Below are 16198 nucleotides of genomic sequence, written 5' to 3' on the forward strand. Positions count from 1 at the left end.
GGATTAAAAAGGGGTCCTGTGGATGGAGGAGAGACAACAAGGATTTGCTCCAGATCAGGGAGATACGGGTCTCTTGGAGGCCAGTGGAAAGGAGGCCAAGGGACAGGGGACAGGAGTCCAGAGGCTATGTGGCTGAGCAACAGGCTTATGATTAGTGAGCCTGTAGACACTTAGACCCAAAAGGGAGCTCTCCCCAGGGCAGAAAGGACATGTCCCAATCCTCCACAGGAGGGAAGCCTCTTTAAGCCTGTGGTGTCATTGTGCCCTTGTGATTTTCTCACACATTCTCCCAACTTCTCAGCTTTTTTTTTTTTTTTTTTTGAAGAGATGAATGCTTTTAAATGTATTTTCCTGAAATGTAAACTTGGTAAATATTTCTTGGTCGACCTTGCTTTTGTGCTATTTAGTATTAGGCCCCTTATTCTGCATTTTTCTTCTCCACTGTTATCTTCCAATATTTTTTACTGGGGACATGTACTTTTATCTCACAGGTGTATAGCTGTCATAGAAGCTCACAGGTGTATATGTCATAGAAGAAATATTGGGCATCTTCCTGGAGCATAAGTTTTACACCAAGGTTATTAGGAAAAATATCTTAAGAGGGATGCCTGGGTGGCTTAGTCAGTTGATTTCGGCTAAGTCATGATCCCAGGGTCATGGGATTGATCCCTACGTCAGGCTCCACGCTGAGCATGGAGCCTGCTTAAAATTCTCTCTCAAAAAAAGTAGACTATATGTAAGCATTTTAAATATTTGAGGTTTTTGCGATGGCTTGTACAGGTGCAAGGTGGAATCCACATTAACTCCACCTGTCAGAGACCTAGACACTCTTAGATGATTCCCTTTTGCTCACTCTCCTGGTATCAAGCTCTGAGAGTTCTACTTTGGAACATCATTTATCCAACCTCTTTTCCTCACCCTACTCAGTTTGTCTTAGGACCAGTCTTTGAACAGGTCTCTTTCCCTCTAATCTTTCCCCTTACAGTTCATTATGTAATTATATCATACTTTTAAAAATGTAACCTGCCACCACTTACAGTATAATTTCCACCTGTTTCTTTACCTGAACCCCACTCATGTTCAAAGTGTCCCAAGCAGTCCTCATCGGCTTGCAGAACCCCTTGGTTATGCTGCTTCTTCTCATAGTTTTGGGATTTTACATTCTTCCCTCTACCTGGAATGCCCTTTCCACAACCCTTATCTACTAGCCCGGAAACTGTTAAGATTCAGTTCTAGCACCATCTAGTCTCTTCTGGGAAGTTGTCGTCATTTCTCCCCCACCCATGTGCTTCTCTGCTATGAAGGCAGCTGTACATAACCTCCCCTACTAGATTATGAGCATTGAGAGGATAGGCAGTGCTTGTGGTTACTGCTGAAGCTCTGTACTTGTATAATACACATATTAGTTGAAACTGAAATATGCTCCAAATCTCTTCCTAGGAGCCAGGAAACTGGAATATGTAACTCAATGTTTCTTCAGGTCAAAATCTAGGTTGTTTATTAATAAACAGCAACAGAACTCAAACTCTCCAACTCAAATGCACAGTATGAGGAACTCTACAATTTCATCAATGTATCAGATTTTATGAATCCACTCCTATTTAATACACTCTAGAATACAGGATGAAAGAAAAGTGACACAGAATTTTCAAGTTTTATTTTCTATGTGTCGACGTTCTTATTATAAGGTCTGACCCCAACCAGACTGCTGATTATTTCCATTTGTAATTGGTTAAATCAAAGAAATAATTACAGGGTCACTGGGATGGCTCAGTCGGTTAAGCAGCCAACTTCAGCTCAGGTCATGATCTCACCATTCATGAGTTCAAGCCCCAGGTCAGGCTCTGTGCTGGCAGCTCACAGCCTGGAGCCTGCTTTGGATTCTGTGTCTCCCTCTCTCTCTGCCCCTTTCCTGCTTGCTCTCTGTCTCTCTCTCAAAAGTAATAAACATTAAAAAACAAAAAAACAAAAAAAAAAGAAAAATTTCAAATTAGTTTCAAATATATACCACCAAAAATAAATATTCACTTAATGCAGTCTTCTGTTTTAAGATATCAAAAGGTATTTTCCTCCCCAAATAAGGGTTCTAAGATAAATTCAAGATTCCTTTGAATGGAAAAAAAAAAAAAAGAAAAAAAAAAGATAACACCTTCTAAAAAAGTGAGCTTACAAAACCATGCAGGGGATTCTAGGTACACTTCCTGTAAGAGGAAAGTATGTTCAATGAAAAGGAAATTTCAAACATGACCTTACACTCATGAAAAATTTTAACAAGGCCTTTACTTCATTTACTTTTAGCTATTCCATAAATACCAGAAGAGAAATTGGACAGTTTGTAATGAAATTCAGAAAAATTTCTTTTTCTGTAAAGCAAACTTATAAATCTTTCCCTTTGTCTCCTTCCAATCGTCCTTCACTGTGCTAAAGAGCTATTCAGTTCTTCCAGATTTTTGGTTAAGCGGGTAGTTTCCAAGCTGACTGGGCTTTCCAGGTAGGTAGTTCCTGCACAGGGTTTTCCGGTCACTGGATCTATGACTTGTCCAACTTTGAAAACGATCTCGGCCAGTTCATGTTTCACATGCTTTGTTCGTGGGACAGGTAGAGCTTTGAGAAGCACGATATCCCCAACTGTGCACTGCTGAAGAGCATCATGAGCAAAGTAGGTTTTTCGTTTATTAAAATACTGTTGAGAGAAGTAGGAACAAATCGGTAGTTCCCATCTGTGATCTGACCACGCAGCATAGAATATAAAAAGTAATGCACAGAAAACAAGCTGGGACTTGGGAAAAAAAGATAATACACTCAGGAGGGTTCCAATACAAAGATTAACTGCTTAACTTCTAGAAAATAGCAATGACTTTCCCAGAGTGGATCATGTGCCTGAGCTCTCCAGCCTATTACCTTCAGTATCTTTGTCTATTAATCATCATCCTTCTCTATACTATTTAAACTCTTCCTTCCTAGTGGAGCCTTCTCTCCAGCCTTATGAACATGCTACTCTCACTACTAGCTGTGTGATTTGGCACAAGTCACTGAATCACTCCAGGCTTAGTTTTTTTCACAACCTAAAATGAGGCTCCACTATCTGCATCTCTAAAGTTATCCAGATAATTAAATGTTCTAAATATACACACCACACTTAGCTCCATGCCTGGCTCGAAGTACTGCAAACAAGCCACAGATGCTCATAACAACCTTGCTGCAGAAGGTGCTCTCATTTTACAAATGAGAAAACTGGCTCTGGAGTTAGGTAATGTGCACAGCTAGTAAACAACAGTCAATATTCACGCTAAGGTCTCCTGACTCAGGCCAATGATCAGGCTGTCGTCACTCTTCAGCTTGTTCCTGTGTTGTTGTTAATAAAAGACAACTTTATTCTTCTCCTTAACTCATCTGGCCTCCCCTTCCCTTAACCTTGTCACCTCTGCTCCTGTGTTTTTGATCCTAGATAACAAAGAACATTTCTACCTACCTGTGTGCCCAGTCTTGAATGCAGAACTGTCCTTGGCACTTTCCTCTCCCTCCCTTGCACATCTGACAAATCAAGGACTCTGGCCCTTCTTTCCGAAATCTACTTTTCCCACTGCATTGCAATTGCTTCAAGGACTGTTCAGGTTCTTATCATTTCCATTCTAGACTTTTGCAATAGCCTTCTTACCTATTTCCTTACCTCCTGTCCTCATCTCTATCTTTATGTTTCCAAGTGTGTCTTTCCTTTGCTTATAGGATGAAATCCAAAAATACTACATAAAAGGCCTTTCTCAGCCCAGCTCCCACTGTTCTTGTATTCACTCAACAACAGTCAATGCCTACTTAGGATCAAGCTCTGGGCTCAAACATGCCAAACTACTTGTTGTTCCTGTACAATGTCATGCCCTTTAATGGCTAAAAGAACTTCCATATACCACTTACCATGGCCAAAATGACTCCCCCAAATGTGGTCCTTTGGATAAAAGCCTTTCTGAGATTCAGCTCAAATGTCTTTGAGGATGCTCTCTTTCAGCAATGTGGAAAGAAAGAATCAGCTGTCCTGCTTTCTGCTCCCAGTACTTTGCACACAGAAGTACTGTATCAGTTATCAGACTGAGTTGAAATTAACTGTATGTGTCCTCAGAATTTGAGAATGAACCACGATTAATTCACTTTGTTATACCCACGGATCAGCAGACGCTCAGTGCATCTGTACTGACAGGGAATGGTTTCTCTGTTCAGAACCTGTAACATGTTGGTGATTTATCAATGCCTTCTGAAAACAGGGATATTCCTCACCTTTAATAAGTAGGGATCCAAAACAAGCCTGGTCACCCTCACTTTAGCTGTTTTTTGCATTGCTGTCCCAATCACCTTCCCCACGATCCATTTGGCATGGACGGATGAACGAACTACTGACATTTTTTTTGTGGCTTTGATCACCTGAAAAACAAATTTCAAAGTTTAACATTCTGGTTGTTATGACTCACCAAAGGAATTTTGTTACTAGAACTGCTGAAGGTCAGAAACAGTTTTTGTTGACCTTCTGGAATCACCACTTTAGAGATACTTACGCGTTTCACTATTTACTTAACCCAACCTCCCATCTTTATACTATTTACAAAGCTGTCATTTTAACCTAAGTCGCCGTGCCCCCCTGTACAAAACGGGAATAACAACAGGGTCTGCTCACAGGAGTGCTTTGAAAGTTTAACCTGAAAGGCGCTAAATGGCGCGAATAAACGTGGGCTCTTACTGGCGTCCCTTTCTTTCCTTCCGCTGGCTTGCGTCTCCCCAGAGGCTCACAGTCTGGCCACACGAGCGCACAAGGCCTTGGCGGAGCGGCCGGGGTGTCCTCCCCACTTAAGGAGACTTTGCCTTGGGGCTGCCTTCTTGATCAGTTAATGCCGAGTCCAACCCGCCTGGGGTAGGCTGGGGGTGATTGATCCTCCCTCCCCGCACAACCCCGGGGTCAGGCAACTTCCCTTGCTTCCAGGCTCTAACCCGACGACACCTTGCGACCCGGGATTCACCCTCCGCAACAGCAGCTCCCATACCTCGACCTCCTCCTGGGTTTACTTTCACAGCGCGTGTCCTACTGAGGGCCGGTCGGAACGTGATGACGTCAGTCCCTTGCAAGTCGCTCCGCCTCGGACCGCTCCTCTCATTGGCCGCGTGTCCCCTTAGCCATAGGCGGGCGTAAGGTCAGGGCTCCGCCCACTCCCCCTTAAAGAGAACCGTAGACCTGGGTCATCCGGGGAGACGTACATCTTTTTTTCTTTTAATTTTTTCTTAACGTTTATTTATTTTTGAGACAGAGAGAGACACAGCATGAACGGGGGAGGGGCAGAGAGAGAGGGAGACACAGAATCGGAAGCAGGCTCCAGGCTCTGAGCCATCAGCCCAGAGCCCGACGCGGGGCTCCAACTCGCGGACCGCGAGATCGTGACCTGAGCTGAAGTCGGACGCTTAACCGACTGAGCCACCCAGGCGCCCCTAGACGTGCATCTTCTTTCTCCACGCTGTGGGCGGCTGGAACGTGGAGTATTCCGGCCTTTCATTTAACTATTCTGTTCGGTTTCCTCTTTTTAAGCTGAGCTCCCAGGCTTGGACAAGGCCTTCCAAATCAGAGGAACCTCATTCATTCATCAAACTCTGAAACATTGGACACTAAGTGCATTCTACCCCCACAGCTGCTTTTAAGATAAACTTGGGCAGGTTTTTGTGCCTAATATGATTTTAGGTGTTATTTTTCAATATCTGTGAGACGGAGAGAAGTCCACTATCAGCACATATTTATGTGTGACAATTATGAAGGAGTTAGATGGGCCACGAGCAGACTGCTTGATAACGCCTTCTCTAGATAAAAAGAGGACTGAGAATGTATTAGGAAGTTAAGAGAAACAGAAAACAATAGGCTACTGGCACAGACAATTTGAAGACCAAAATATGGGTGTGGTCAATTGTCTTTGACCATTGAAACATCTTAGCAACTGGTGAGAGAAGACTGGGAAAATAAGAATTCACCCATACATTAGTTTGTCCAACACTCATTTCTTTCTTAGCAAATAGTTATAGAACACTTCTAAGACTCTGTGCTAGGCAAAAAGATGAATCGAAGAAGACTCCCACTCTCTAAAAGCCCACAAAACCGTGAGTAAAACAACCAGAGGTAATGGGAACCTTGAGAAAAGAGTGTGTAACTTTGCAGAGAGAGGAGACTTGATCAATACATAGCCCCTGGCCAAGGTCTATAGCTTGAGAATAGAGGGACATGGGATGTGGGGAGGACATTTGAGGCAGAAAGGAGAGCATGTGCAGGGGTGCTGAGGTTTGAGAGACAGTACGCGAAGGAGTCTGATGCTACCAGGGTATAGGGTTAGGAAAATAAAGGCAGGGATTGAAGTTGCTCAGGGATAGGCCTCTATCTAGGAAGCATTTCTTGTTTAGGGCCTCCCTTTTTCTTCTAAGTGATAAGAAGCCTTTGAAAGATGTGAATACTTTAGCTAGCTTTCAACATCATTGTGGTAGGAGTGTGGAAGGCAGAATAGAGGTTGGAGACACTGGAGGTTGGATGCTTTTTCAGGGGATGGTGAAAACCTAAATTGGAGCAGTGGGAATGGAAGAGAGAAGATGGGTTGGAGATGTGATTGGGAAATTGGTCATGTGAGGCAAGGGGACAGAGAGGAGGTAAGTGTGTGTGTGTGAGTAGGGCATAGACAACAGAAATTTATTTTCTCATAGTTCTTTTATTTATTAATTAATTTTTAAATTATTAATTTATTTTTATTTAAATTTATTAATTTATTTTCTCTAAAAGTCTAAGATTGAGGAGCTGTCAGGGTCAATTTCTGGTAAGAGCTCTATCTCCTGGCTTGCAGATGATCACTTTCTTGCTATGTCCTCACATAGCCTTTCCTCTGTGTATGTGTGCACAGCGAGAGAGAGTGTATTCTTTTTCTTCTACAAGAACACTAATCTCATTGGATTGGGGCTCCACCCTTTTATGACCTCATTTAATCTTAAATACCTCCTAAAGGTCTTGCCTTCAAATACCATCACATTGGGAGTTAGGGCTTCAACATACAAACATGGTGGGGGGCACAATTCAGAACATAATAAAATCAAAGAAGCAAAATAAAAGCCTTTCAGTCTTTTTAAAAAATTTTATTTATTTATTTTTAGAGAGAGAAGAGAGCAAGCAGGACAGGGGTAAAGAGAGGGAGACAGAGAATCCCAAGCAGGCTCCACACTATCACTGCAGAGCCTGGCGTGGGGCTCGAACTCACGAACTGTGAGTTCATGACCTGAGCCAAAACCAAGAGTCATACACCCAACCAACTGAGCCACTCAGGCACCCCAACCCTTGTAGTCTTAAATTCGATTTGGAAATATTGTATGAAGCCATGATTTATTTTTCTCAAAAAATGTCTTTCTTAGAGAGCCTACAAACCTAGGAGCAGTCAGTACCAAGCACATTCCCTGAAAGAAACCAAGGATCCTTGAAAAATGACTGACTTCACATCTGGAGCAGAACTGTATGAGTTAAACTTGGGACATGTTGTGTCAGAAATCAAGGAAACTATTAAAGATGAATTAGGTCAGGTCAAAAGCCAACCTGAAGGAGTATTCACTGAACTAACGTGAGATTATGTGAGGCTAAATAGAATTATAAATGCAATGGATTGAAAATCATAAGACATATAAAAATCTGTGAGTTCATAATGGTACTTAAAAATAAATCCTCTGGTTGCTTTTGGAGAGTCCTAGGGCACCAAGTCAATAATTCGAAAAACACAAGAAATCAATATATCATGAAATATGATTTCAGATTTCAGTGCATTTCAGAATGACCTAATAATTGATACATAAGGAATGACAGAATTGGAAAACATTTTTTGCAACAACTAATGGATAATGAATAATATCAACAATGTTAACAAAATCATTGAAAGATTAATGTGGAACTTTGTAATAAAAAGAGAAGGCTAATACTACCTGAACCATCAATTAATTTTATCATCAGTAAAAATGAGTCAATTAGACATTATACATCTTTTGATGTAAAAGGAAAGAAAGCATATAGCACTGATTATGAAATATAATGTGTAAAAAGTAATCTGAATCTAATCAGTTTTGTAGATCTAACCACCCATTTTACAGTGAATACAACAGATAGAGGAACGAGTTAAACAACACCAGGAGGAAGTAACTGTTGAAATAAAAGACTCAGTAGATGGGTTTATGGCATATTAGATAAAGCTGAAGAGAGACTTAGTAAACTGCAAGGGAAACCAGAAGAAATTATTTAGAATGTAGAAATTATTTAGAATGTAGAGGAAAATGTGGACAGTAGATCAAGAAGTTCTCACATTTGTCTATTAAGAGTTCCAAAAGGAGAGAACCCAGAAAAGAGAATGGCTTTTTTTCTGAACTAAAACAATGGAAGTCAGTGGCCACATTAGTAAGCCTGGCTGTACCCCTGCTCATTCAAACAACCTCCTGGCCACTTTTCAGCCCTGGATAATGCCCTGAGATAAGTATGTATTTGTAACATGACTACATCAGGAAACATATATAATAGAATATAGTAGAAATCGCTTATGAGACTTGGACTGGAGAAAGCTAGTATGAATTTAGGATGTCCCCAAGATTACCGTGGGGTTCAGGAAATCATTAGAGGCACTTCTAGATGACTAACTCTTATCAGGTAGGACATTCTTTTTTCTTTTAATTTTTAAAAATCCGTATTTATTTTTGAGAGAGAGAGAGAGAGAGAGACAGCATGTGAGCAGGGGAGGAGCAGAGAGAGAGGAAGACACAGAATCCGAAGCAGGCTCCAGGCTCTGAGCTGTCAGCACAGAGCCTGACGTGGAGCTCAAACTCACGAACTGTGAGATCATGACCTGAACTGAAGTCAAACACTCAACTGACTGCGCCACCCAGGCACCCCACAGGAAGGACATTCTAAGGACTTATAAGATTATCTCCCAGGAGCCAAGCCAAAGGGCCAAACCTTTCTTTGGGTAAGATTAATCCTTTATTAAACACCTTGGTATATCAGATACCCCTTTATGGGTGGTATGTAAGGGCTTTTGTAGCCTCCAAGAGTGTGTATAACCTCTACAGAACTCCAAAAATGAAAAAAAATCATAAGCTTCTAGACCTTAATGCCTAGACTCAGAAGTCCAGAACATCACTTCTTTTGCATTTCTATTGGATAAAGTAAGTCAGAAACCAATCGAGATTCCATAGGGCTACACAAAAGCACAAATATCAGGAGATGTGGTCCACTGGGGCCATCTATGCAGACTGCTTACCATGATCCTTTTTTTTTTTTTAATTTAATTCCAGTATAGTTAACATTAAAGCATTTCTTATAGTGGGTTAAGTGTGAGTTTTGTTTGTAGTCTTTTCCTTCATGTCATACTCTTTTATATAACAAGGTTTGTAAAAAAAAAAAACAAAAACAAAACAAAGCCAAACAAAACAGCAACAACAAAACAAAAGACCCCCATAAGGTTTGTGTCTAGACTACACTGTCATTTAAGTTCATTCTAATTATGCTCCATCTCATGCATGAGAGTTTTCCTGTGGATCCAGGCAACTTGATTCCAGAATCTGTCATGGTTTTCTTGGGACTCTGGATGAATCATCACATTCTAGAATTCTCCAGGTATGGATTATCCCTGGTGAGTCTTTGCATTATCATACCATGAGATGTCTCTTCATGATCAGTTTTGAGCTTTGGTGTTTTTTTCTTTGGATTCAGGCCTCATCTCTAGATGAACAGTTCTTTGGGGAAAAAATAAAAGTGACAAATTTTACAAAAAAAATATGTAGTCCTCCCACACACACCCTGACAAGGCCCAGTCATGACCCTGAAACCCAGAGAAACAATGTAAGAGAGGGAAGAATCATTGAGCAGAGGACAAAAGTGATTGTAAATGATGTTGCCTTTTTGTTGTCCAAGGTGAACAGAGAGAGGATACCTAACCAGAGTACTGGATGGACAAAAGGTTGATAAGGCGACTAAAAGGTTGATAAGGAAACACCCGTTGTTTCCCTCTGTACACGTTCGGGTGAATGCGTGCACACCCACACTTTCCTTCAGTCTCCTCTACTCGAAGTTGGATGTTTCATCCTGGCCATCATGAATATCTTTGCAAAACATCCAGTTTTCCAGAAACACTGAGTGGGCCATGGTAGATGCTTATGAGGCAAGGGAACAGGGTTGGGGCATTGTATTTCCATTGTCTTTGAGTATCAGAGGACTAGATTTTGAAAGGACAGATCAGGTTCTGGAGTCTGGATCATTTCTGATTCTAGGGATTCATTAAAAATACTTTTTAATGTTTTATTTATTTTTGAGAGAGAGGAAGGGGAAATAGAGAGAGGGAGACACAGAATCTGAAAAATAGACACAGAATCTGAAGAATTCAAATTCATGAATAGTGACATGATGACCTGAGCCAAAGTTGGATGCTTAACGAACTGAGCCACCCAGGTGCCCCCTAGGGATTTTTAATCTGAAGTTGTTGTAAGAAGGTTTTAGGTGGCTTCTGAATTCTACCAAATTATATATTCAAAATTTGGTGTGTATCTACAGGTCTCTGTGTGGAGATAGCCTATAGCTTTTATCAGATTCTTAAAGAGGTCTGTGATCCTGCTCCTCCCAAATTAAGAAATTATTTCCTTAACCATAAGAGACTCTTAAAAACTGAGAATAAACTGAGGGTTGTGGGGGGTGGGAGGGAGGGGAAAGTGGGTGATGGGCATTGACGAGGGCACCTGTTGGGATGAGCACTGGGTATTGTATGGAAACCAATTTGACAATAAATTTCATACTTAAAAAAAAGAAATTATTGCCTTATACCCAGATCACTACAACAGCGTTTTAATTAGTGATGTAACAGCTTCAGGCTCTTGATTTAAATATATCCAAAACACTACCATCCTGTTAATCTTCCCATTTTGTAATAGTTCTGTAGCTTCAGCTCTACTTTCACTCTCACCTCAAGAGTTAGTATTCCTGCTTTACATCCAACTACAATTAATTTTTATACAGACACCGGTAATCAGGAAGATTCATGCCCAGGAAAATGAAATCTAGCTATTGGGGTTGAGAATAGATTCTCTTCTATATTTTGATTGCTATAATTATCATCTTATTAAATCATAGTTACAAAGCCATATAACATGGGGTAAGTTAGTTAATTTCTCTGTCTTCAGGCTTTTCATCTGAAAAATATGGATTATTTCACTTGCCTAAATCTGTAAAGTGCCCAGCATAATATCTGACACAGATTATATGCTCAACAAATGTTAATTACCTTGTATTTTATACATCACTTGAATGTTTCCCAGTAGACATTTAAGAAATCCTCATTAAATGAGTATATAGCAACAGATAATGTTTATAGGATACTTACTATGCACTAGGCATTATGATACCTTTCTTCATATTATCTAATCTAGAATTTTATTAGGCAGTTGCTACTGTTGTTCTCATTTTACAGATGAGGAAACCAATGCAGAGAGAGGTTAAATAACTTGCTCTAGGTCTCATAGCCAACAAATGGAAGGAATGAAACTTGATCTTAGACAGTCTGACTACAGAGGAGTATAGCCCCTTCCTACCACTATCACAGAAGAAGGCAATCTCCCTCATCTTCCCCCTAGCAGTTTTAATAAGTCAGATGTTTACGTGCTTATTTTGTGGCCAGAAGTGTAGATAGGAGTTAAAGACACAGGTCTTTTCCCCATAAGGTTAAAGTCCAAGTATGAAAAAAACAATAAAAAAGCAATATAAGTAGTAGTCAAAACTCATTATGGTGAGGGGTAGACTCTAAAGGGAATGGAAATTCAGGGAAAGCAAAGATCAAAAAATAATGAGTGCTCTGATAAGCACTTGTGAAAAAGTAGTTTTATGAGCAGAAGTTTGAAGAAACATTAATGATCTAATACTCCCTGCATGTCCCCTCCCCTTTGAGCACTAAGCATATAACTACAGCTCCATACAGCAAAAAGTGGAGCTCTTTTTGCCTACTGGTCCTGTTCCCATGATACCTAAATAAACTTACTAAGTTGCACCCTATGAAGTCTCAAGAATTCTTTCTTGGCCGTTGTACTTCATGACCCCACAACAGTCACATTTGGTTAGACAAGGATGGAAGATTGGAGGGAACTGATTGAAAAAAAAAGAGGTAGTATCATTAAAGTTTGAATTTAGACCAAAAATTGAGGTATAGGGCACACTCAAGCAAGTGAATTTAAAAAGAGAGACAGTAGTGGAGACAGTATAAGATGTTTGAAATTTCAGAAAGGGGAGTTAGCTTTCATTGAAAGTGGTGAAAACTTTACATGCATTATTTGATGTAAACACAACCTTTCAGGGTACCCTATTTCCCTACAGCTATGAACTTAAATTCCTGTCTTTTACAGTCTTAAAACCTCTGTTGCTAATAGCACCAATGACATACCCAGAGTGTTTTTTGAAAATTCAAATAAAATCATTTCACATCATCAGAAGTACAATGAAGAGCAATGATTTTTTTTCCAATCCTTATTGGTAGGAAAACTTGGGTTGTTTTTTTTTTTCACCCCTGTTGGGAGGAAAATTTGGGTTGTGAATATTAACTGATAATAGACTATCGAGAAAAGACAAGGCTTATTTACACATGCATGAGGGAGCATTCAGATGAAGAGACACTAGAAATAGGAATTTATATACCAACTTAAGAGGGGAAGAAGAGGAGGGAGAAAGGGTCTCTATGGGAAAACAAATGGGAGTTTTTGGAAAGGTAGGTGGACTTTTATGAGAACAAATGGAAACTATAATAATATGAATTTGATAATATTTATGATATGTCTGTTTATGTAATTTCTCATCCTGGTGCCAGTGGCTGCATAGTCTCCTTCCTGTCTGGAGTCTCCCTTGAGGGGATTTATGGCTTCTGTCTCAGAAGCCTCTGCCATTAGTTAGATAAGGGAAGTTCTGAAAAGTCTTCCTCCACCTTCTCTCATCTGCCCTATCTTAAATGTCTTCAATTTAAAGTAATCTTTATACCATTTTGATGGATCCCAATTGGTCCCATCACCCCTTAGTGTCGTTTCTGTCTTCTGGGGTAAAAACATCTTGACTTGCCTTTGTAAAATCATTACTCTTCCTGTGTCTGTAGTCTTGATGAGTCTGTCAATCAAAGTGCTCTGTCTTCCTTTAGCATATGACCCATGCAGGACCAATCAGATTCTTGTAGGAATATTGGGGGTTCTGATTGGAAGATGGGAAGTGGCTGGAGCAATTGCATCTTGAGGGAGGTGCTCTGAAGAGACTATTTGACTAGAATCTATGTCTGCTATTTGCACCTACAGATATTAACCTATAAGGAAATTGGAACTGGGATTTGATGTTACACATGACCTTAAAATGTAGGTAGGGCTGAATAGGGGTAGGTTGGAGGGCAAGGAAAATGGGCTAGGAACTTGGCAATATTCATTGTGCCCAGCCAAAAGCTGATAAATTGCCCCATGTAGCATCTTGGGTCTCAGACTCTGTCCTGGGACTGGAGTTTTAAGAAGCTTAATAGAAAAGTTAGAATGTTGGCATCTGATTGTCTACAAGAAGGAGTTTTTTAGTAAGTTCTTGTAAGAAACAGACAAGCTTTGGTTAAAGCTAGCCCATATGAAAAAGCAGAAAGAGAATATTCAGCTTGGCCAAGAGAGACCAGAAATCCAAGATGGTTAAATTAGCTAATCTGTACCTTCAATTTTGAAAAGCCAATCTCTTTGCTCTAGCAAAATTTTGGGAGAGTACATGGAGGAAGCCTGGAGGCAAAATAGGAGAGGTAAGATATTGGGACCTAGGAGAAAAGCCTCATTCCCAGCTCCTCTTATGCACCTATACCTATGTGCTACTGGCTAGACAGAGGTCATAACTAAATAATTCCTTGAAATTTCCATAGGCAAGGGACAGATTGGTGATGCCTTGTCTCTGAGACTTTGCTTTCTATTGCTCTGAGACAGGCCAAGGTGGAGTCTGAGGTAAGGAGCCTATTGCTACAAATCATTAACACCCAGGCTAAGTTCTAGATTCAAGGGCCATAAACCAACAGCTTCTTGGGCTTTGCTTATTAGGGCATGCTGTTGCATGAATAAAAATGGAAAGACTACTATAAGACTACTATAAAGACTACTATATATTTTTAAGAGTTGTACAGTCAGGGGAACTGTAAACAAAGGGAATTTTTCCCAACACACTTCTCAGATGTGACCGTCAGTCTGTTTGGGCTGCAATAACAAAATACCATAGACTGGTATATATCTATTACTCACACTTTGGAGACTGGGAAATCCAAAATCAATTTGCTGACAAGATTCAGGCACCTGTCTGGTGAGGGCCCACTTCCTGATTCATAGCATGTTATTGTTGTGTTCTCTTACGGTATAGAAAGAGCTGAGGGAGCTTTCTTAGGTTTATAAATTGAAACCCATTCTGAGGGCTCTGTCTTCATGACCTAATTACTTCTCCAAAACCCCACCTTCTAATACCATCACCTTGGGTATTAGGATTCAACATATGAATTTGTAGGGGACACAAACATTCAGACCATACTATTGACCATGAGGGTAATGCATGAGAAAGATATGAGAGAGAGGGACAGAGAGAGAGAGAGAGAGAGAGAGAAAGCAAGAGAGAGAGAGAGAGAGAGAGAGAGAGAATATGAGAATGAATGGTGTGTATATGATATGTATACTGAATGGCTGACCAAGAACCTCATCAAACATGGGGAGATATTACTCATTTCCAGAAGCATCTAATTCATGTCTTACACCACAGATAACTGCATGGTGCTTTCCATTTTTCTTCTATTTTTCCAAATGACATTTCCTAATGTTTCCCTCTTTTTAAACCAGTGTCCATTGGGTGTTTTGGAAAATTTTTTAAAACTTGAGATATAATTGACATATAATATTGTGTAAGTTTTAGGTATACAAGGTGTTGATTTGATACACATGTATTACATGTATTATATGTGTTCTCCATTGTAGCTTTAGCTAACACCTCTATCGTGTCACATAATTACCATTTCTTTCTTGTGGTGAGAACAGTTAAGATCTAGTCTCTTACCACCTCACGCCAGTCTGAGTGGCCAAAATGAACAAATCAGGAGACTATAGATGCTCGCGAGGATGTGGAGAAATGGGAGCCCTCTTGCACTGTTGGTGGGAATGCAAACTGGCACAGCCACTCTGGAAAACAGTGTGGAGGTTCCTCAAAATATTAAAAATAGACTTACCCTATGACCCAGCAGTAACACTGCTAGGAATTTACCCAAGGGATACAGGAGTACTGATGCATAGGGGCACTTGTACCCCAATGTTTATAGCAGCACTCTCAACAATAGCCAAATTATGGAAAGAGCCTAAATGTGCATCAACTGATGAATGGATAAAGAAATTGTGGTTTGTATACACAATGGAGTACTACGTGGCAATGAGAAAGAATGAAATATGGCCCTTTGTAGCAACGTGGATGGAACTGGAGAGTGTTATGCTAAGTGAAATAAGCCATACAGAGAAAGACAGATACCATATGTTTTCACTCTTATGTGGATCCTGAGAAACTTAACAGAAACCCATGGGGGAGGGGAAGAAAAAAAAAGAGGTTAGAGTGGGAGAGAGCCGAAGCATAAGAGACTCTTAAAAACAGAACAAACTGAGGGTTGATGGGGGGTGGGAGGGTGGGGAGGGTTGGTGATGAGTATTGAGGAGGGCACCTTTTGGGATGAGCACTGGGTGTTGTATGGAAACCAATTTGACAATAAATTTCATATATTGAAAAAAAGATCTAGTCTCTTACCAACTTTGAATTTTATAAAAAAATTTTTTTAAATGTTTATTTTTGAGAGAGGGAGAGACAGAGTGTGAGCAGGCGAGGGGAAGAGAGAGAGGGAGACACAGAATCTGAAGCAGTCTCCAGGCTCTGAGCTGTCGGCACAGAGCCCGACGCGGGGCTCACGGACTGTGAGATCATGACCTGAGCCGGAGCCGGATGCCCAACTGACTGAGCCACCCAGGTGCCCCGCTCTTATTTCTCAAGGTTGCTTTGGCTATTTGTGATCTTAGCAGTTCCATACAAATTTTGTGGGTTTTTTCCTATTTCTGTGAAGAGTACCATTGGAATTTTGATGAGGATTTCTTTCTTTCTTTCTTTCTTTCTTTCTTT

General features: G+C 40.5%; 1 protein-coding gene across 2 annotated transcripts; it reads right to left on the reverse strand.

Moving 5' to 3' along the window:
• Nucleotides 1–1999: 1999 nt before the first annotated feature.
• MRPS17 (mitochondrial ribosomal protein S17) lies at nt 2000–5073 on the reverse strand. Of its 2 annotated transcripts, none has more exons than XM_047089243.1 (3): nt 5028–5073; nt 4270–4413; nt 2000–2683 (listed from the first exon to the last, which is right to left on the reverse strand). In XM_047089243.1, exons 2-3 carry the CDS (start codon nt 4390–4392, stop codon nt 2414–2416), a joined length of 393 nt encoding a protein of 130 aa, XP_046945199.1. In that variant the 5' UTR covers nt 4393–4413; nt 5028–5073; the 3' UTR covers nt 2000–2413. The 2 variants fall into 2 exon arrangements, with proteins under 2 accessions (XP_046945199.1, XP_046945200.1); XM_047089244.1 differs by lacking the exon at nt 5028–5073 and adding an exon at nt 4727–4812.
• Between the last annotated feature and the right edge of the window lie 11125 nt (nt 5074–16198).

This window comes from Lynx rufus, unplaced genomic scaffold (assembly GCF_022079265.1).
Source record: "Lynx rufus isolate CCGP_SWC_20201006 ecotype Redwood Valley unplaced genomic scaffold, mLynRuf1.p SCAF_27, whole genome shotgun sequence".
Lineage (NCBI taxonomy): Eukaryota > Metazoa > Chordata > Mammalia > Carnivora > Felidae > Lynx > Lynx rufus.

Bases quoted from the DNA above. Each gene is read 5' to 3' on its own strand.
- MRPS17 (XM_047089243.1), bottom strand. From the start codon at position 4,392: ATGTCAGTAGTTCGTTCATCCGTCCATGCCAAATGGATCGTGGGGAAG. The intron at 2,684-4,269 runs GTGAGGAATATC...TTCTCTCAACAG, and splicing joins TGGATCCCTACTTATTAAAG to TATTTTAATAAACGAAAAAC.